Here is a 23,032-nt window from a genome sequence, read left to right as displayed (position 1 = left end):
ATAAAAATAAATAATAATAACAACAAGCACAGTACATTCAAAATACATCGCCCGCAAGCCAAATAAATAAATAACATAGCCCCCAGTGAGCGGCATTGCCAGGGCACCTTTGGCGTGCAGCACATGGAAACGGTATCGGGACGGAGAGATGTACAATAATTGATTGATTGATTAATTGCATAATTAAAATACATAAATAATAATCATAAAATAATTAATTTCCTAATCAATTGGCCAATGGCATACATAAACCACCAGTGTTTCATCTGAAACTAACGTTTTGAAAAGTAATTAAAGAATTAAATAATCGTTAAAAATTTTTTTCATTGATTAATTGATTAATCAATACAGCAAAAATACCCTTTACAGCCAAACCACTTGGTCATTGTCGTGCCCAAATATCAGCTTCCTCACTCAAAAGGTGCCTGAGATATTGCCCAGATGAGAAAGGAAATAAATAAGTGCTTAATTATATTTAAAAAAAAAAAAACCACCTTTAGAGGCCATTTTTCCCCGCAAGCGGGGGTTGGCCTTTTTCGGGAACCGTGGTTGTTGTTGTTTTTTGGTCCCCTTTTTGAAGCAATGTTTTACGGCCGGATGCCCTTCCTGACGCCAACCCTTTTTGCCGCCTTTAACGACAAACAGGGAATTACCAGTGAACTGGTGCTCAATTAGCCGACCTCGGAAGGATGACAGGCTGAGTCAGCCCCCTGGCGTTAATTCAGCGATCGACCGAGATTCGAACCCAGGATCCTAGGATCCTAAGCCGGCACCCTAGCCGCTAGCCCAACACCAGGGTGCTAGCGGCTAGGGTGCTTAATTAATCGATAATAATTAAGTAAGAAGCAATTAATTGATTCATCAAAAAGTAAAAAATACTGTTTTTGCCAAAGCACGTGCTCACTATTGTGCCAAAATTTCAGCTTCCTACCTCAAAGGATGGCTGAGATATCGCCCGGACAAACAAACAAACAAACAAACAACCAAGAAACCAAGAAAACAAACGGAGTGAAAACTGAGTACTCCCTTTCAGCGTGCGTCATCGCCAGGCCCCCTTTGGTGCCCGGCGATGACATCATGCGGCACATGGAGATGGAATAGGAAAGGAGCGGTGTACCATACGACTACCCTTACAAGGAATTTCAATGTAGGAGGAAGTCACTTGGCCCATCAGGCCTGTGTTATGATTGCCAACCGATGGTAATTTTTGTTCGTGCTCGATCCTTCTTTTAAATGCTGAGCCTCAAAAGCAAGGAATGTACCACTTAAAAAAACTCTGTTGTGACTCAGTTGGAGTTCAAACCGTTGACTTCCTGGACTCAGAGTGGATGCTCCAAGCATTAAGCCACCAAGTTCACAAGTAACGGGGTGAAAAAACAAAATCAAGAATGACCAAGAAAAGCAGAGCATAATTCTGTAAACATGTTGTTTAGAACCTGCAGACAATGCCAAAATTCACCTGAAAGGCAGGTGTTTATCCAGGGATTATGGGGGTAACAATGACGTATAATTTCAATGACAGTTCATTCGCTCACAGCTCTGTGATGAGAACGTAGCTGGTGGCCGTCTCGTAGGTGTCGATGATCGAAGGGAGCTGTGGGTGCTTCAGGCTTTGCAGCAACGCAACCTCATGCGATACTTGCTCCCTACGTCTCAGCTTCTTGCTCACAAACTTTGCTGCTACCTCTTGTGGACAACCACGTTGCAAGCAGCGACGCACCACTGAAAAACGACCCCTGGGAGAGACATTATAGGAAAATACAAGAACAATATTCATTCATGGAGAAGTCTTTATAAAGGTTAAAACCTCTCTGGGTCACGGAATAATAAGGATGATTATCTCAAGAAAATGTTGAGAGTCGCAAGCTAACCCGCCATGGGAAAGAAGGTAAAGAGTTAACACTCGATATGTCACTTGCATTCAATAAACAAAATCACTCGACATCATCCGTGAAAAATAGCAATGAATGCGTGTTGTTTAGGAGGACGATGCAGCAGATGAAAAGTCCAAAGAAGAAACCACTCTCCTTGAAAAAGGAAAACATGGACAACGGGAAGTCAGTGAGAAGATTCAATTACAAATCGGGTTAAGTTTCGGAAGACGATAGGTGATAGAGCTTTTGGGGCATTCTCGTAGTTGAAAGTGAAGGTTATTGAGCGTACCTTCCAATTTCTGCAAGCTCGGCATAAGTTGAGTCGAAGTTGCTCTTCCAAAATACATTGAGGCCATCAAATCTAGCATCTGTAAAAGAAATTGTTTCATTTGATTAAACACACATTTGATTTGATTAATATTATATATTATCCACAACGAGCTATTATATAATTAGGGGCTATACACAAAATAAGTGACATTTTTGGCACTTTCTTAACATCCTCCCTCCCCATGTGACTCTCAGTTACCCAATGCATGACCCCCATATACTATAAATGGATGAGGTGTGTGTGTGTGTGTGTGTGTGTGTGTGTGTGTGTGTGTGTGTGTGTGTGTGTGTGTGTGTGTGTGTGTGTGTGTGAGGCATACTTTTGACGTCCATTAATTAATTACATACGATTAAAATGTATATTTTAACCCTTTAGGCTGCTGAAACCCCTTAGACCTTGGAAGACCCTTTAACACTTGAGACCCTAAAGACCCCAAGGATCCAAAAGATCCCGAGGACCCAAAATACCCAGATGACCCAAAAGTCTTTGATGACCCAAAAGACCCAGATGACCCAAAAGTCCCCCAAGGACCCAAACAGTCCTTGATGACCCAAAAGTCACCGAGGACACAAAAGTCCCCGATGACCCAAAAGTCCCAGAGGACCCAAAAGACCCCCCTGAATCCGGAAGGCAAGTGTGCTACACGGCCATGCAGACCAATGAAAATTTGGCACAACGGACCAACAGGCCCCCTAGTCATAAACAAACGTGACTCTGAATGAGAACAATGTCGCCTTTTTAAAACTTTGATCAGCTTCCATTCTGCAATTTATATATTTTTAATCAGTGGCATCGGACAGCTCAGTCAATGAGAAAGTGTTGCCCTGCAGTTGCCTCCAAATATTACAAATTTCCTGCTTTTCCCTTTTGAAAATTTCCCCTCGTAGCTTCAATTTCAACAACACCTCTGTCGTCTGTCGATACAAAATTCATGGAACCACAATATTATTTTTAAAAATGCTGAGTCAGCACATTTTAAAAATTGGCCTGCATAGACTGATTGTAATTTATTTATTTTTTTAATCAGGGGAAAAAGCATTCTTCGCCTTGAGGTGGACTATATGTATGCCAAGTTTCATCTCAATAGGTCAGAAAATGAAGGAGGAGATAGCTTTTTAAGATTTTCAATAAATCCAATATGGGTGCCAGGTCACGTGACCTATGATGTCATACTTAGGATACGCATAAAGTGAAGTGGTATACCATACATGGTCAAAGTTTCAAGTTCCTGCGATGAACGGTTTGACCTGTAGGTCGCCAACAAATTTCATGGAATAATAATAATAATAATCTGAGCAATTTCAATAGGGTAGCAATGGTCCCCGAATAAGGCATCAAGCGTCAAAAGAGGAAGGCAAAGCTTCTTGAACTACAAACTTAACGGCCCCAATTATTTCCACCTCCCTGTGGGGTCGCCCGGGAATGTTTCTGGTCAAATTAGCATTAGGGCCAGGCCTTACATTGAAATGAATGTGATTTGGGCAGGAATTTGGATTTTGTTCAGGGTTCCGGCAAAACCTCACCGACTCGAGCAATGAAAGACACTGTGGGATATTTGACCTCCCCAACTAATGCTAACAGGTGAGACACCCAATGTCCATCAAAGGGTCTGCACACTTTGTGATGCAACTCCTTGCCCAAGAAGCACCAACGCTACAATTTATAGTCACATCTCATCAGCACCGAACACAGACTCGACAGCTCAAAAGTAAGTGCGATGAGATGAAAGGCCTTTTCATACTATCTTAGGATTTATATTAGGCTAACAAAAGAAAAAACATATTTGACCAGCTGGGATAAAATTTAAGTAAATGGACAGAAAAATATATCTTTGTACGCAAAGATAAACATAGTTGTATTTCATTTCTATAATAAAGTACGAGCTTGAAATTAAATACAAATATGTTGATTTAGAGCAATAGAAGTCAGAAATCAGTGTTGCTATGACGATCAGGAATAAAGAGGTTTGGTTTGTTTTGTTTATTATGCAAATTTTGCACTGTATTATGAAGAAACATATTACAAAAACACATAAATCAATATGAATATGTCAAACTGAGAGTTACAAGGGTCTGCTCCAAGAATTTTGTTGCAAGTTCTGTAAAATTGTACAAGTGCCCATCTTGGTTTTTTATATATACGTAGTCAAAGCACATTGAACAGATCAGAAAGCAATGGGACAAAAGAAACAGCAGAGAGAGAGGGAGGGAGAGAGAGAGAGAGAGAGAGAGAGAGAGGGAGAGAGAGGGAGAGAGAGGGAGAGAGAGGGAGAGAGAGGGAGAGAGAGGGAGAGAGAGGGAGAGAGAGAGAGGGATAGGGAGAGGGAGAGGGAGAGGGAGAGAGAGAGAGAGAGAGAGAGAGAGAGAAAGAAAGAGAGAGAGAGAGAGGGGGAAACACCAATAGCAGAACCGAAGACCAAGTCAGGGGGAGGCAGACAAACAATGGGTATGGGAGGAATGGAGGTGGGATAGGGGCAGGAGGGAATGCATAGGGTGGACTAGATGCATACAGAAGGGAACGCTTCCCAGACGGTCCTTTTGGAGAGTGATAGTGAGAGTGTTAGATTAATCTGGATGCAACAACAACAATAACAACAGGCATTTTAAGGCCATTTTCCCTGCTAGAGCGGGGTTTATCCTTGCGACTCCATGACAATCTTCTCCATTTTGCCCTATTTTCTTCATCTCCCCTTGTTAACCCCCTTGCCCGCATTTCTTCTTCCACCACCTTTTCCCAAGTCTTTCTCGGTCTTCCCCGTCCTCTACTTCCTTCTAAATTCATTTCTATCACTCTTCTCAACCAGTCACTTTCATCCTTCCTCAACACATGACCAAACCATCTCAACCTGTTTCTCTTCACAGCATCCATCACAGGCTCTATTCCCATCATCTTTTGCAATTCATCATTTGTCTTCCTCTCTCTCAACGATACTCCGCACATCCACCAAACCATTCGCATTTCCACCCTTTCCAGCCTTTGTTGCTGCTCTATGTTCATTACCCATGTCTCGCTCCCATAAATCATAACACTTCTCACACATGCAGCATACACCTTTCCCTTCAGCTTCAACGACACTCCCCTCCTCGTCAGCACGCCACTCAGTTCCCGAAACTTCTTCCATGCACATCTCACTCTAGCAACCGTTGCCGAGTCTGATCCACCTTCTCCATTCAACATGTCTCCGAGGTAGCAAAATGTTTTCACACCTTCCAGCTTCACGCCGTCTCCAAGATCCAAGTCAACATTTCCTCCATCTGCAGCTCCCTCTGTGCACACCTTACACTTGAATGCAGCTGCCACACTGGTTAATGACCCTCTCAGACCACGATGTTTTTGATGAACCCACTCAGTGCACATTGTACATTGAATGGAGTTCACTCTGACACCCTTCCTGCACACAGCACATGGCCACGTCCCAGTTCTTTGCACCTCACCACATGCTCTACCACTTGCCATCACCTTCGTCTTTCCGATATTCACCTTCAGACCTTTTCCCTCCATACATTCCTTCCACTTGTTTACCTTCTCCTTCAGTCCATCCATACTCTCCGCAATCAACACCAGATCATCTGCATACAACAACTCCCACGGTAAACCCTCCTTTACGTTCTGAGCCAGCACCTCCATCACAGCTACAAATAGTAGAGGACTTAGTACCGACCCCTGATGCACTCCCACCTTCACCTCAAACTCACCACTGTTCCCGTCCTTCGTCCTTACAGCTGTGAGCGCTCTTTTGTACATTGCCATCACTACTCTGATCAACCATTCCTCCACTCCTAACTTCCTCAATGCCCATGTCACTATTTTGCGTGGAACCCTATCGAATGCTTTCTCCAGATCAACAAACCCAAGAAACAACTTCTTCCTCTTCTCCATGTGCTTCTCCTGCAACTGCCTTACAATAAAAAGTGCGTCTGGATATAAAGACATATTCCAAGTGTTTAACCATCTTGTGATTTTGTCAGTCTGATGAGAAGGAAGAGGCTGCAGCCTTCCTGTCTGAAGGATGAGGGATGTCACGGCAGAGGGTTGATGATGATGATGATTGATGACCACTCACCAGGAAGATTCCAAAAGTTGTGGACGGATTTGGATGGAACATGGTGGAGAGGCTGTAATTTAATACATCAGACTTTTACATAACGCTTGCATTACTTTAGTTACTTGGCAAACTCAGTGTTCGGAGTTTCCACAATCATCATGACATATTTCACCCAAAGCTGCTCGTGCTCAGCTAAAACACCTAACAGTGTTTTCAGGTAGAGTAAAACAAAATCACGGTAATCGACCTTGATTGTCTGGCAACTTGATAAATTCGGAAGGCTCGCTGGGTGAGCTGATCCCCCAGGGGTTACAGGCGCTGACTCGGAATTGGTATCGATGTCCAGGTTTAAGTTCCTCGATGAGCAGGAAGGACTCGACTGTAGATGTCACAACAGGCTCCCAGCATGGTTGGCCTGTGAGGGTGTCAGATCAAAGTTTGTGGTGAAAAGGAGGGAATGATGTAGAACTGTGGAAAGTGTGGTGAGGTTGAGCAATGTGTGTTTAGTGTACAGGTATTGACAACCGAAGCACTACCTGTGTGTTTAGGCAGTACCAAAGGTACACCGACTTTGGAAAAAAGTGCCCTAAACTCAATTTGACACAGTATGTGGGATAGCCCTGTTTACTCCTCAGGGGTTCAAATGAACTCACCAGGAAGGATTCCATTTCCAAAACAGCAAATATTTTGCTTCATAAAATGATGGAGAATATGAAGGGAGCAAAGTGATGCTGTCCACTCGTCTTCACATGCAGTATCTATACTATAAGAGAGCCGTTTGTATGTCTGTGTCGCCATATTCTCAAAGATTCTGAACGGATCTTCATCAAACTTTCAGAGGTTCTTCAGTGAGTTCCGACGAGTGTTTTGGGAAAAAAATATTTTAAAAAAATTTGAAATAAAAAAGTTAGATTTTTGGGGGATTTAAAAAAAATCGCGCTTCTGTGCCTGAGCTATGTGAAAGGAAGTGTTTTCGGCACCCACAAAAAATAGGGAAAAACCCCAAATGGATTCCTTTAAAATGCTGACAAGATTATAACATCACCGAGCAATGCCGGGTACTCCTGCTTGTTGTAAATAATTATAGAAACAGCAAAAAACTGGATATGAAATGCAAATAACTTGTGGTAGAATCAAATCTCATGTGTACTCCTAAAAATGAAATGCTCCATAGTACAGACATCAGGAGCGGTCTTGGTGATTCTGGGGCCCTGGGCAAAAGTCAAGGATGGGGTCCCGAGACCTCCACCCCCTTATTTCCACCCCATCCACTGAACAAGAATAAAGCACCCATTTTTCACAAATAGTGGGATGTATGGACCAAATTTTGATTAGTCTTCACAGCCTTGTAGCATACCCTCCTGCTGTACTGCTTGAGCATTAGGTTGCCTTTCACCAAGTACAGATGTGTTTGGGCCAGGGTGGGGGCGTGGGTGGGGATTATTTGTACATTATTATTTTTGCCAGGTGAAGTGATACCACTATTATTATTGTAAATATTATTAGTATTAATAAATATATGCTTTGTTGCAATGTCATCATTGCCCTGTGCTCGCGAAGTGAAAATCAGGGTTAGGCATTCAGTTGCGTACGTGCGTACGTGTGGCATACAACAACAACAACAACATGCATTTTAAGGCCATTTTCCCTGCTAGAGCGGGGGTTAGCCTTGCGGTCCCCATGACAATCTTCTCCATTTTGCCCTATTTTCTGCATCTCTCCTTGTTAACCCCCTTGCCCGCATTTCTTCTTCCACCATCTTTAGCCAAGTCTTTCTCGGTCTTCCCCGTCCTCTAGTTCCTTCTACATTAATTTCCATCACTCTTCTCAACCAGTCACTTTCACCCTTCCTCAACACATGACCAAACCATCTCAACCTGTTCCTCTTCACAGCATCAATCATAGGCAATATTCCCATCATCTTTCGCAATTCATCATTTGTCTTCCTCTCTCTCAACGATACTCTGCACATCCATCGAACCATTCGCATTTCCACCCTTTCCAGCCTTCGTTGCTGCTCTACGTTCATTACCCATGTCTCGCTCCCATAAATCATAACACTTCTCACACATGCAGCATACACCTTTCCCTTCAGCTTCAGCGACACTCTCCTCCTCATCAGCACGCCACTCAGTTCCCGAAACTTCTTCCATGCACATCTCACTCGAGCAACCGTTGCCGAGTCTGATCCACCTTCTCCATTCAGCATGTCTCCGAGGTAGCAAAATGTTTTCACACCTTCCAGCTTCACGCCGTCTCCAAGATCCAACTCAACATTTCCTCCATCTGCAGCTCCCTCTGTGCACACCTTACATTTGAATGTAGCTGCCACACTGGTAAATGACCCTCTCAGACCACTACATTTTTGATGAACCCACTCAGCGCACATTGTACATTGAATGGAGTTCACTCCGACACCCTTCCTGCACACAGCACACGGCCACTTCCCAGTTCGTTCCACCTCACCACATGCTTTACCACTTGCCATCACCTTCGTCTTTCCGATATTCACCTTCAGACCTTTTGTCTTCACACATTCCTTCCACTTGTTCATCTTTTCCTTCAGTCCATCCATACTTTCCGCAATCAACACCAGATCATCTGCATACAACTCCCACGGTAAACCCTCCTTTATGTTCCGAGCCAGCACCTCCATCACAGCTACAAATAGTAGTGGACTTAGTACCGACCCCTGATGCGCTCCCACCTTCACCTCAAACTCACCACTGTTCCCATCCTTCGTCCTTACAGCTGTGCGCGCTCTTTTGTACATTGCCATCACTACTCTGATCAACCATTCCTCCACTCCTAACTTCCTCAATGCCCATGTCAATACTTTGCGTGGAACCCTATCGAATGTTTTCTCCAGATCAACAAACCCAAAAAACAACTTCTTCCTCTTCTCCATGTACTTCTCCTGCAACTGCCTCACAATGAAAAGTGCATCTGTCGTTCCACTTCCTGGCATAAATCCAAACTGCATTTCGACGATCTTCACTTTCTTCCTTATTCTCCCCTCCAACACCCTTTCCAATACCTTCATTCCATGCTCCAATAACTTTATCGCTCGGTACGAGCCACACTCCAGAGGATCACCTTTCCCCTTGTATAGAGGGACGAGGGTACTCAGTTCCCAGTCCACTGGAATGCGGCCTTCTTTCGCCACCAGATTACAGATCTCTGTCATTCTCTTCACACCCCAACTTCCTGCTGCCTTCAACATGTCTCCCACCACTCCCGTCAGCCCTCCCGCTTTTCCACTCTTCATTGCTTTTATCGCTTCCTCAACTTCCTTCTCAGTTATCGTCTCTGCCGGTCCTAAAACTGGGTTACTCTCTATGTTGCCATCCCATTCATTCTCTGTATTCAACAGCATTTCCATATAACCTTTCCATCTTCCTTTAATTTCATCTGGGTCGACAACGATTTGTCCCACTTCATCCTTCAAGCAACTCACCCCCATCACATCACACCTCTCTTTTGCTATGTGCTTTGCAATCCTGAATACTGCTTTCTGACCCTCTTCCGAATCCAAGCGTTCTCCAAACATTTTCCTACATGCCTCCTGCGCCTTTGCTACCTCTTTCTTTGCAGCCTTCCTGGCTGCCTTATAACTTTCATGCTCTGCTGTTTCTGCTCCCGTACCCTTCGCCTTCTGCCACTCCTTGAACTTCTTCCTCTTCTCGTCAATCCTCTTTCCAACTTCATCATCCCACCACCATGTTTCCGAGTGGCTCGGTGGTCCTTTTGTCCATCCACATACCTCACCAACGGCTCCCAACAGAGTAGCTTTCATTGACATCCAACCACTTTCAAGCTCAACCACATCATCCTCTACCCTACTCAGCCTCTCTTTTAATGCCTCCCTTACTGTCACCTCTTTCAACCTCCACACCTTCAATCTTGGTTGGTACTTCACCCGCCGAGCTCTCCTCGCACCTTTCACCCTTATGTCGCAGACAACCAAGTGGTGCTGTGAAACAGCCTCCTCCCCCGGGATCACCTTTGTGTCCCGGAGGTGCCCCCTATCTCGCCTACGCACTATCAGGTAGTCAACGGTTGTCATCGACCCACCTGACGTGTATGTAACAAGCTTATTATCCTCTTTCTGGAACTGAGTATTACAAATCAACAAATCAGCTCCATCAGCAAACTCCAAAATCCTTTCACCTCCTCCATTTCTCACACCATATCCGTAACCCCCATGAACTCCCTCAAAACCATCCATACTCCTTCCCACATGTCCATTCAGGTCTCCTCCCACCACAACAACTTCCTCATCTTTCACGTTTTCCATCAGCTTCTCTATCGCACACCAGAACTTGTCCTTCTCTTCATTGCTTCGACCAACCTGCGGAGCATATCCCGAGATGACGTTCACCAAGAGCTTTCCAATCATCATTTTCACCATCATCAACCTATCACTCACTCTAGTCACACTCACCACACTGTCGACAAACTCCTCAGAAAACAGGACACCAACACCATTCACGCCCTCCGGGCACCCTTGCCACACAAACTTGGATTTCTGTCCCTGCCTACCCTTCACCATTCTCACACCACTTCCCTTCCATCTCGTCTCTTGCACACAACATATGTCCACTCTTCTTCTGACCAATACCTCCACCACTTCTCCTGATCTCCCTGTCATTGTCCCTACATTCCATGTCCCAAACCTCAGAAACCGATCTCCGTGTGGCGTGTGGCGTGTCTGGAAAAAATACGTGTCTGCATTTTTGGAATTCATTTTCTCGGCAAACGTTGGTCCGATTGACACGGAAATTTACCATAGGAGCGCCTCCACCTGTAGAATTTTTTTATTCATAATTATGACGTGATATGTCACGTGGTACAGACGCCATCTTGGAAAAACGTTACACCTCTATCTCCCAAACCGCTCAATGGAAAAAGTTGAAACCATACTCATTTTCAAGTACTCCCCATGGAGAATAGGTTATGATGATGATGACTTCATCGGTGCCTTCCATATGACGTCATAATTCAACAAGTACAATGCTTCATCTGATCAGTATGATTTTTTTTTTCCTCAGCAACTGTTAGTCCGATGGACACAAAATTTGTACCATAAGAGCTCCTCCTCCTGTGGAATATTTGAATGATAATTATGACGTCATAGGTCACGTGGTACAAGCGCCATCTTGGAAAAATCGAAAAATGTTGCACCTCCATATCTCTGAAGGCACTCCATGGAAAACAAGTACAAAAAGTTTTAATTAAAACAAAAGCCGCGTCGATGTTACACAATGCCTAGATGCAGCTGTGCCTATAACGTCGATGTTATAGGCACAGGACATTCCTATTGATTCGATTACTTGATGTTATTTTTGTGCAAAGTGAAAATATATCTCGGCAATTTCCCGTGTGTGGCGACGAATTTTTAATATATCTCGGCATTTTCCCGTCTGTTATTTCAGGTCTGTATGTGTGGTCTGTCTGTATGACTTTTGTATTTGTTTGACTGTATTTCTGTATTTCCCGTCTGTATTTCCCGTCTGTATTTCCCGTCTGTATTTCCCGTCTGTATTTGTATTTGTATTTGTATTTGTATATCTGTATTTCCCGTCTGTATGACTGACCATGCCGCGATTTAAAAAAAATATATCTCGGCAATTTCCCGTGTGTGGCGACACGTGAACGAAGCTATCCTCTCTCCACATTATTGTGACGACGTATAAATTAAATATTTCATCGTGACGATTGTCATCAAATGGACGAATTTTTAATATATCTCGGCATTTTCCCATCTGTTATTTCGGGCGGTGTATGACTGACCATGCCGCGATTTAAACAAAATATATATATCTCGGCATTTTCCCGTCTCTTATTTCGGGCGGTGTATGACTGACCATGCCGCGATTAAAAAAAAAAAAAATCTCAATGGACTTGAAGTTACAGGCCTTTGAGAATTCATTTCGTTCTATAAAGGGCAACTTTCATCGGATTTTCTTCCCGTTTTTTTTCAACCGAGTCTAAAACTATGTTAGCGACTGTGAAAAATGAAATGATATATCGAATTTGATTTGAAAAAAACTGTGTGAGAGAGGAAGACACCACGGGCCTACAAAACAGGCCTCAAAGCTATGCGAGTTAATAAAATGGTGGATATTTGTTTATATGAAGGCTCTCCCAGAATGGGTGGAGCTATGGTTCCCAGAATGGGTGGAGCTTTGAGGTTTTGTCTTCTCTGCAAGAACAAGAACAAGAAGAAGAACAACAACAACAACAGCACAGGGCACTCTATGAGCAGCGTCTGCGACGCGGCTAAAAATAGTAACATGGCTCATTGTAAAGAACTCCGTATGGGGAATAGGTGTTGTTAACGACGTCATTGGTGTCGTAATTTTGACATCATAATTTGACATGGACAACGCTTAGTCTGATCAGTTTGAAATTTATTGAGCGTGATCTATGCAACAATTATATTACAGAATATAAATTTATGATGTGATCACTGACGTGGCCTGGCAGCCATATTGGATCAAAGAAAAAAAAAAGTTCAAAAAACAGAAGAGTTGTCTCGCACCAAGTTGACTGTGCAGGGTAAGTATTCTAAGAATACCATCTAGTTCTAGTTGTTTTCTTTATTACCCTCGCCTGAGGAGAGGGTATTGCATCTGAGTCCATTTGTCTGTCTGTCTATTTGTTACTTGGGAATTTTTTATTTATTTAAGAAAAGTATGTTGATCACTCCGGTTTGTGTGTTTGTTTGTCTGTCTGCTCACATATACTTGCCTACAGGTCACAATTTTAAACCAATCTTCACGAAACTTCACCAAATTATAGAGTTCGTGATCAGACAAATTCCTATATATATTCGAGGTCAAAAGGTCAACAAAGGCCAAAGGTTAACCACTTTTTTTCAAACTTCTAAAATCCTAAATTTTCATCCGATTTACTTGAAATTTAAATAGGATTTTCATATCAGCTACCTGAATTCAACCACCCACTATTTTGGAGATCAACATAGGCCAAAAGGTCAACAAAAGCCTAATTTCTAAAATTGTCAATTTTCATCCGATCAACTTAAAATTTGAAGATGATTTGCATATCAGGTCACATAATTCAACCAACAATTATTTGAGGTCAAAAGGATGCTCCACTGAGTGCCATTCTACTTTGTTCTGTTTTGCCAAGTGTCGCTCTATGAGTGCTTTTTCATCTGTTTGTTTGTCCGCACAGAATAAATGATTTTCTCTTCAAACGTTGGTCCAATTGACAGGAAATTTTCACCATAGGTACAACTCCACCTGTATCATTTTTAATTATAGTTATGACGTCATAGATCACATGGAATGGGCGCCATCTTGGAAAAACCGAAAAACTTTGCACCTCTATATCTCCGAAAGCGCTGCATAGAAAAAATTGAGACATGGCTTATTGTAAAGAACTCTTCATGGGGAATAACATATGTTATTGAAGATGTCATAGGTGCCTCCATTATGATGTCATAATTCGACAAGTACAAAACTTCATCTGATCAAGATGAAATTTATTGAGCGTCATCTAGGGATAAAGAAAGAACCACCTTTAGAGGCCATTTTCCCCTGCAAAGCAGGGGTTGGCCTTTTTCGGGCACCATGGTCCCCTTTTTGAAGCAATGTTTTATGGCCGGATGCCCTTCCTGCCACCAACCCTGATAGTCGACTCTTGCGACACACAGGGAATTACCAGTGAACTGGTACTCAATTTGCCGACCTCGGAAGGATGACAGGCTGAGTCAACCCCCCTGGCGTTAATTCAGCGATCGACCAGGATTCGAACCCAGGATCCTAGGATCCCAAGCCGGCACCCTAACCACTAAGCCAACACAAGGCTTTATCTAGGGATAAACTGGTGGAGAAAAAAAAATGATGATGTCATCGGTCGTGTGGTTCAGCCGCCATATTTGTTTTAACATAAAAGCCTTAGAAACCACTAAAAACATGTCCTGGCAAGGGTCTGCAATCTCTGTTTGCTCTTGCTTATTGGGTATTTTGAATGTCATGTCGTGGAAAGACCTATTAAGCTGCTGTTTACACCTTAACATGGAAACATGGGAATTCTTCTGGGTTCTTTGTCGTTTTAATTATCCTAATCAACTCAGGAGATCATGATGATCATTTTAGTGTAACACATTCTACATCAGGAAGCTCTAGTAGAAATCCACAAAAAAACATTCCCCCACTCAAAATAACAACATGCTCTTGCTAAAACAAGGAAAAATGAGGTTAGTAAGGTAGAAATGTTTTTACCTGTAAACACTAACCTTATCGCTGCTGCTGCCGGTGCTGCTGCTTCATTCTCGGTTTAACTTTCAAATAAATTTGTACCTTTTAGAAAACTTTCACGTAATTTCTTATCTGCTTTTACATTTTCTGCCTCACTTAGAAAATTTCCTTTCGTTGCTTCTGGCTAACTTTGCCGAGGTAGGCCGTAACATAACGTCAGCTCCATTGATGACGTGTGTGTGTCATTTAAAAAAAGAATTATGACCAACGAACAAGCGCTGACTAGATCGATCACATGTCGTCATGTGGGCATCATTTAAAAAAAAAACCTACGAACGCGAGTGTTGACATAGTACTCTATGATTGGTCGTCATGCAAACAATCATAAAGTTCCGCACCTAAGAAGGACAATTAAAGTGCAACCAGTTATATTGTGGCGGACACAATGCCAGCGGGTAATAATTCCGCGCACCAGTGGGCGACGCGAGCGACCGGGCGTGGAAGCACGGCTCGGGCCACGCCCGGAGCAAAGGCGTCACGAGGCGCAGGGTTGAACTGGAATGCATGCCCCGCCTTTCGGCCGACAGGCCACGCCCGAGGGCAAGGCGTGGCCTCGGGACATATATGCGGGCTCGAAAGTCGAGCCCGCCCAGTGCTTACGTGCGAGCCTTGAATAAAGTGTTTTGGTTTGTACACGCGTTGTGGCCTACCTTCTTGGCAAACGAGTTGTGTGTGCACAGCACCACAATATAATGGTTGTGTGGTGAATAAGTGGTGAATATTATGGCTCCTATCCTCAGAAGAAAATATTCCGTGACAATTCTATATAAACCAACATCTTAGCTCGTGAAAGCGACTCCATGTGGAATATTCAGCCCAACTTCATCTTCATACAAGACTCTGAGGAGGATATGTGAAACTGGTACTGCTGGGGATAGAAGCAGTTGAGGAAAAAAAACAAAAAAAAAAACCCACCTTTAGAGGCCATTTTCCCCCGCAAAGCTGGGGTTGGCCTTTTTCGGGCACCGTGGTTGTTGTCGTTTTTTTTGGTCCCCTTTTTGAAGCAATGTTTTACGGCCGGATGCCCTTCCTGCCGCCAACCCTTTTTTTGTCGCCTTTTACGACAAGCAGGGAATTACCAGTGAACTGGTACTCAATTTGCCGACCTCGGAAGGATGAACAGGCTGAGTCAACCCCCCTGGCGTTAATTCAGCGATCGACCGGGAATCCGGGATTCGAACCCAGGATCCTAGGATCCTAAGCTGGCACCCTAGCCGCTAGCCCAACACCAGGGATGCCAAATGAGGAAGAAAGGCCAAATTCTCCAAAAGAGATGTTGAGTACCTCAAGGTATGTTCACTATGTGATAGACGATTATCCAATAGACACCTTGTGGGTGAACCAGCTGAAAGTATGGGTGTGAATGTTTTGTCAAGACCATTAAGGTATACATTAGCACGTGGTTTTAATGGATGCGCAGCTACCCAAAAGCTTTGGCTGCTGAGAAACAACCGAACGAAAAGGCAGAAATGGTCAGCAAAAACGATACAGTGGGATGAGCAAACCTGGAAAAGGTGGTCTTTACAGAGGAGTCAAAGTTTGAATTGTTTGGCAATAATTCATGGCAGTATGTTTGAAGGAGCAGAAGAGATTAGGAGAAGAGTTTGAAGAGCAGAAGGAGGAGAAGAGTTTGAAGGAGCAGAAGAGCGGTATAACAGTCAGTGTATTACAGCTACAGTGAAGCATGAGGGTGGATCAATACAAGTGTTGGGTTGCATTTCAGTCAAGAGTGTTCTAGTTTTACATAAAATCGAATTTATACTGACGACTGACAGGTACAGGTAGGTTCTGATCCATCTTGCCATCCCACGAGGAATGTTCCTAATTGGGTGGGGATTCATCTTCTGACAGGACAGTGACCCCACGCATCCAGCCAATGTGGTGCAAAACTATCTGGAACATAGAAGATTGATGGAATTCTCACAAAGATTCCTTGGCCTCCACAAAGTCCTGAGGTGAACATCATTCAGGCTGCATGGGGTTTTATACAAACTGATTTATTATCCCCACGCTTTTTGAACAAAATAGGGGCAATGCCCCTGGGCTCGCCTGGTACAACCAAGGAACCACTGGTAGGCATGAATGACCGATGAAATATGTAACGGATAGGAAATTAAATAAAGTACCTATTTGGGGGGGGGGGGGGGGGGGGAGGGGCAAACCCCTGATTTTTTACAATGTCGTGAACAAACATTAGTCCATCGTGGGTGAGGAAGATTGTGGTCAAGTTTCAACAAAATCATGTGTGTAGTTTCAGATAAGTTCCGAGTGTTTGCATACAGCCTGACTGAGTGACATATGGGCACCACACAATGCGAACACCTCAACCGAACAATTTTTGTTTCAGGTGAGCTAAAAATGGGGGATATTGTAATCGGCTCCATCTGTGTCTGCTCGTCACACTATCTCCTCCTAAACGGTTGGACAGAAATTCACCGAACTTGGTAGTTATGATCACCGCACGGCACAAAGGTGCAAGAGCAGTATCATTTTGGCCCCGCCCGAGAGGTCAAAAGCCAAAAAATGCAATTACGGGCACATTTTAAAACCGTTTTTAATAAAACTTTGTATCTGCAATCAACATTGGGTCAATCCTGGTGGAACTTTTTGCCATCTTTCAACTTTGCTTTTGGTGGGAAGTGTGGGGATTTGTGATGGTGACTTCGCTCTAATTTTGTAATTATGCATAATTTTTGTAATAATGCATTGTGTATGTATTATATACATCTCTCAATTATGGTTTCTCATTATTTGTGCATATAATTTATGTCTTTCCATAATTAGTTCCAGTACTGTATTTGGTTCTACTTTATTGATACCTGTGAATATGTAGCGGCAATATGTATTCTTCTTCTCCTTCAAATTATGAATTTCAGACTACCAATCTGGTTTCCGTACGGGTTTTGTCAACGATGAACATTTGACATTCCCAATCATGGTAATGGCCTGCGCCTTGAATCCCAAACAAGAGGTTGAAATACAAGCAACAGAGGATGGCGAGACAGACAGATGCAGAAGTCTCAAGTGAATATTTACAGAAAGTTTCAGTGATTTAAAGTTTCCATGCCAACATTGCGCTGGGTTTGACTTTCCAAGCTTACCTTCTTCATGGTACTCCACAGTATAGCTGGAGATGGGACAGTTCCCTGTGATAACTGGTGTGTACCAGCGGAGCAACACCGAGGCGCTGCTCCTATTCTGTGCTACAGGACGGCCGGGAGCACCTGGCACACCTGCTCGCCACACCCCACAGCAAAAATAACGACACCATGTTGTAGAGGAAAGCAAATCAACAAGTTAAAGTAAAACAAAATCAATATTCAATGAACAAATTGCTTGATCTGATCATTTTTCACGTCATATCCTACAAACACAAACAATTGGACCATTAATCAATTAATGCACCTTCATTGATTTTACAATCAATAACCTTGGAAGCAGCCAAGTCTTGCCACCGGGTCTATGATTGGGGGTTTAACATCACAGGGATGTTTAAAAGCCAATTATGAGCTGACAAACACATGTCATGTCACATGTGTTCCAAAGCCAATATTAGAGACAAGACATACGACAATTTAAATTTGTAATCATCGTTTCATGCTGATATCAACATGATGATCGATTCGAGAAAACAAATTTCAAAATCTAAAACCTATGAGCGCAATTCTCGCAAAACAAAACTAGAGAGTTCATAGAATATATTTTTTTCATAGTTCATAGGAATAAACGCGTGCAATGTTCAAGAATATGCAGTGCTTCAATCGAAATAAAATAATTATTTTAAAGTACGTTTTATAAAAATTCTCGAAGTTTAGCACCATTGATGTAGTCTTATACACCACCTTATTTAACATGTCCAAGTACTGCTAAACTGGAGGTTCTTAGAAGTGACAACAAGGCGAGTTGTGTTCTACAGTGTTTAAGTATATAATTAATTAATTGACATATGGGGAAAATTACACGCCCAGACCAGGAATCGAACCCAGGTCCTCTGGTGAACCGTACCAGTGGTCTGGGCGTGTAATTTTCCCACATATGTCAAGTAATTAATTATAATCTTGTTCGTTTATATAATTGTGTTTCTACGCCTCCAGTGGTGTTTGTAATAGCGGACATAGATTTGTCCCCCCATTGGAGGAAGACCCCCACGTGTTCAGGCCGTTGGTGCTCCTATGGTCGGCAGTGAGTGCCCCGGAAGCATTGACAGAAAGAGAGTGGCAATCATATGTGTGGGAAAATTGCATGCTCAGTCAGGGTCACTCAGATCGCTCAGATGGCAGAGCACTGGAACAGTTTTCCAGAGGACCTGGGTTTGATTCCTGGTCTGGGCATGTAATTTTCCCACAAATGTCAATTAATTAATTCTAATCTTGTTCATTTATATAAACCAGGGTGGGGGGGGGGGGGGCGTTGGACCATTGTACCAATGTAGCATGCCTGCCTGCCAGACTCAGGGGGGTATTTTGGGTCCTCTGGGTCCTTTTGGGTTGTCATGGACTTTTGGATCATTAAGGACTTTTGGGTCTTTTGCGTCCTCAGGGACTTTTGGGTCATCTGGGTCTTTTGGGTTCTCGAGGACTTTTGGGTCCTCGGGGACTTTTGGGTCATCAAGGACTTTTTGGGTCATGAAGGATTTTTGGGTCATCTCGGTCTTTTGGATCCTTGGGAACCTTTGGGGCTTTTGGGTCCTCAGGAACTCTTGGGTCCTCGGGGACATTTGGGTCATCAAGGACTTTTTGGGTCCGTGGGGACGTTTGTGTCTTTTGGGTCATTAAGGATTTTTGGGTCATCTGGGTCTTTTGGGTCCTCGGGGACTTTTGCGTCATCAAGGACTTTTTGGGTGTTTGGGGACTTTTGGGTCATTAAGGACTTTTGGGTCTTCTGTGTCTTTTGGGTTCTCAGGGACTTTTGGGGCTCTTGGGTCCTTCGGGACTCTTGGGTCTTTTGGGTCATTGGGGACTTTTGTGTTATTAAGGACTTTTTGGGTCCTTGGGGACTTTTGGGTCATTAAGGACTTTTAGGTCATCTGGATCTTTTGGGTCAAATTCAGTGGCAAAGTACCTTACTGCAAAACTACAGGTTCGTTTTCTGACACGTTCAGATTCCTGTTCAAAATAGAACATTCAATTGATATTAAGTTGTTCCTCAATCATACACTGATGTTTGTAGATGGACAGACAGAGACAGAGACACAGAGAGAGAGAGATACAGATATGAATCAATTATTTAACCCAGATTTTTGCTTAGCGTCGTGTGTGGGGAAACTGTTTTAGTTGTATACTAAAAACTTCAGGCCATGTCGGAGTAGTTAGAAACCACAGGATGCACTCACCAGGTTATGAAGAACAAATAATTGTGAGCATGCACACACCTTGCACACGCAGCGTGGCCGATGAGATCGTCGACCCTATCTCGTTCATGGCCGTGCATGTGTATATACCACCATCCTGCGGGGTCACGTTGTATACTTTCAGCACGACCTCACCAGAGTCGCTGGAAGGAAAGGACATTCATGGAATGATACTTGTGCGGCCCAGAAAGATATCCATTTGGCAAATAATTCTTGGACATACAGGAGGAACTCGACAGAGAGGTGAGCACAACATGAGCAGAGTTCTCAGGTGTTAGAGGTGAATTTCAAGGGTTTATTTGTGTCTTTCAGAGAAACTGAATCGTTTTTGGAATAGAATATTATCAAAGGTATATATTTCTGAAACGGTAAGAAAAAAGTAAAATGTGAGAATAAGGGGCGAAGTGTGAAGAAACAGGAGAGGAAGAAGAAGCGGTGACGACTGCGGCAGCGAAGTGAGGAACAAGTACGTGGGAAACAAAATCAGTGAGAAGACAAGTACAGGTACATTCAAAGTACACCGCCCCCCCCCCCCCCCCCCATGCCAAATAATTAAATATCCTCCAGTGCGGCATTGCCGGGGCGCCTAACAATACCGCCGTGCAGCTCATATAGACTGTATTTGGAGGGAGAGGTGCACAATATTTGATTGATTAATTGCATAATTAAAATCAATAAAACATTGTCATAAAATATTTTCTTAATCAATTGGCTAATAGCATAACTAAACCAATAGTGCTTCATCTGAAGATGTAACTTTTGGAAATTTTAATAAATAAGTAATTAATAGAAAATTTCAATAATTAATTTATTAATGAATAAATAATTAATCCATTAACTGATTAATCAATAAATCAAAAATACCCTTTACAGCCAAATCACTTGGTCATTGTCATGTCAAAATATTAGCTTCCAAGCTCAAAAGGTGCCTGAGATATTGCCCAGATGAGAAAGAAAATAAATAAATTATTAATAATGAAAACAAAGAAATAATAATCATAAAAAAATTAAATAATTAATCAATTGGCTAATATAACACATAAACCACCACCATTTTATCCGAATCTGTAACTAAAAAAATAAAATAAATAATTTAGTCATTAATCGAATAATTAAATAATTAACCGATTAATTGATTAATCAATAAATCAAAAATAGCCTTTACAGCCAAATCACTTGGTCATTGTCATGTCCAAAGTCCAAATATCAGCTTACTAGTTGAAAAGGTGCCTGAGATAATACCCAGAAGAGAAAGGAAACAAGTACAGATACATTCAAAGTACACCGCCCCCGTGCCACATAATTAAATATCCTACAGCGCGGCATGGCGCGCGGCATGGCACCCGGCAATACCGCAGTGCAGCTCATTGAGGCTGCATTGGGAGGGAGAGGTGTACACTAATTGATTGATTAATCGTATAATTTAAATCAATAAAAGATTATCACAAAATATTTTCTTAATCAATTGGCTAATACCATAACTAAACCACTAGTGCTTCATCTGAAGATGTATCTTTTAGAAATTTAATTAAAGAATTCATCAATAAAAAATTAAATAATTAATTGATTAATCAATAAATAATTAATCGATTAATCAATAAATAATTAATCGATTAAATGATTAATCAATAAATCAAAAATATCCTTGATAGCCACATCACTTGGTCACTCATGTCCAAATATTAGCTTCCCAGCTCAAAAGGTGCCTGAGATATTGGCCAAATGAGAAAGAAAATAAATAAATGATTAATAATGAAAATAAATAAATAATAATCATGAAAAAATTAAATTATTAATCAATTCGGTCAGAGAACACATGAACCACCACCATTTCATCAGAATCTGTAACTTAAATTTTTTTTTTTTTAGTAATTCATCGAATAGTTAAATAATTAATGGATTAATTGATTAATTAATAAATCAAAAATAGCCTTTGCGGCCAAATCACCTCGTCATTGGCATGTCCAAATATCAGCTTCCTAACTCAAAAGGTGCCTGAGATAATGGTCAGAAGAGAGGAAATTTGATTAATTAAATAAATACTTAATTAATCGCTAATAATTAAATAACTCCTCAATTAATTGATTAATCAAAAAACAAAAAATAACGTTTTTGACAAAGGACTGACTCACTACTGTGCCGAAATTTCAGCTTCCTAGCTCAAAGGATGGCTGAGATATCGCCCGGACAAACAAACAAACATGAAAGAAAACAAGAAAACAACCAGAGTGAAAACTGAGTACTCCCTTTCAGCGTGCGTCACTGCCGAACCCCTTTTGGTGCCCGGCAATGACGTTTTGCAATGCCTGGAGATGGCGTAGGAAAGGTGCGGTGTACAATAAATAAGTACGAAATAAATTGGTAATAATTAAATAACTCATCAATTAATTGATTAATCAAAAAACAAAAAATACCGTTTTTGCCAAAGTACTTGCTCACTTTTGTGCCCAAATGTCAGCTTCCTAGCTCAAAGGATGGCTGAGATATCGCCCGGAAAAACAAACAAACATGAAAGAAAACAAGAAAACAACCAGAGTGAAAACTGAGTACTCCCTTTCAGCGTGCGTCACTGCCGAGCCCCCTTCGGTGCCCGGCAATGACGTTATGCAGCGCGTGAAGATGGCATAGGAAAGGTGCGGTGTACAATAGTTTCTGTCTTCTAGGTTGAGTTCACGATACAAATGATCAACATGGCATTAGGCCCAAACAGGAGCACTATAAACCCCGACACAGTGTTGGTTACACTCACTTGTACATCGATGAATACTTGCTGCCATGAGATAGACATTGATGACTCGGGCCACGCCAGGTAATGGTTGCTCGAGGGCGGACACACACCTTGCAACGCAAAGTAGCCATCTCACCCACAGCGCAGCTTGCATCTTGCACTGGGTGCAGAAATTCTGGTGCCACTGCATCACGAGCACATCGGCAGCATGAAAACGGATCATTATTTCAATCACAAACACAACTTTGTAACTTTCCATAGCACGATATCTCAAAAAGTTATGGACAGATTATGACAAAACTTAGTGGATTAGTCAGGTAAGTGACAAGAAGAAGCCGATTAGATTTTGGTTCAGGTCCGGATGCAGATCCGGCCTATCAGTGGGATACAAAACGTAAACTGTTTAGCCTGGTGAA

The 23,032-nt window shown here is 42.4% G+C and overlaps 1 protein-coding gene across 4 annotated transcripts in view; it reads right to left on the bottom strand.

Moving 5' to 3' along the window:
* LOC137429644 (kalirin) overlaps window positions 1–23,032 on the bottom strand; it is a 429,755-nt gene that overhangs the window by 2,551 nt on the left and 404,172 nt on the right. For all 4 annotated transcript variants that reach the window (XM_068119740.2, XM_068119741.2, XM_078779669.1 and 1 more), the window contains 6 exons: window positions 22,638–22,800; window positions 19,910–20,031; window positions 17,640–17,771; window positions 6,498–6,665; window positions 2,164–2,242; window positions 1,536–1,736 (listed from right to left, as the gene is read on the bottom strand). In XM_068119740.2, coding sequence (XP_067975841.2) covers window positions 1,536–1,736; window positions 2,164–2,242; window positions 6,498–6,665; window positions 17,640–17,771; window positions 19,910–20,031; window positions 22,638–22,800 — 865 coding nt within the window. The remainder of the gene's footprint in view (window positions 1–1,535; window positions 1,737–2,163; window positions 2,243–6,497; window positions 6,666–17,639; window positions 17,772–19,909; window positions 20,032–22,637; window positions 22,801–23,032) is intronic.

This window comes from Myxine glutinosa, chromosome 6, assembly GCF_964187855.1.
Source record: "Myxine glutinosa chromosome 6, kmMyxGlut1.1, whole genome shotgun sequence".
NCBI classification, from domain to species: domain Eukaryota; kingdom Metazoa; phylum Chordata; class Myxini; order Myxiniformes; family Myxinidae; genus Myxine; species Myxine glutinosa.
The sequence above is the reverse complement of the archived record's forward strand: the minus strand, read 5'-3'. Positions and strand labels throughout refer to the sequence as shown.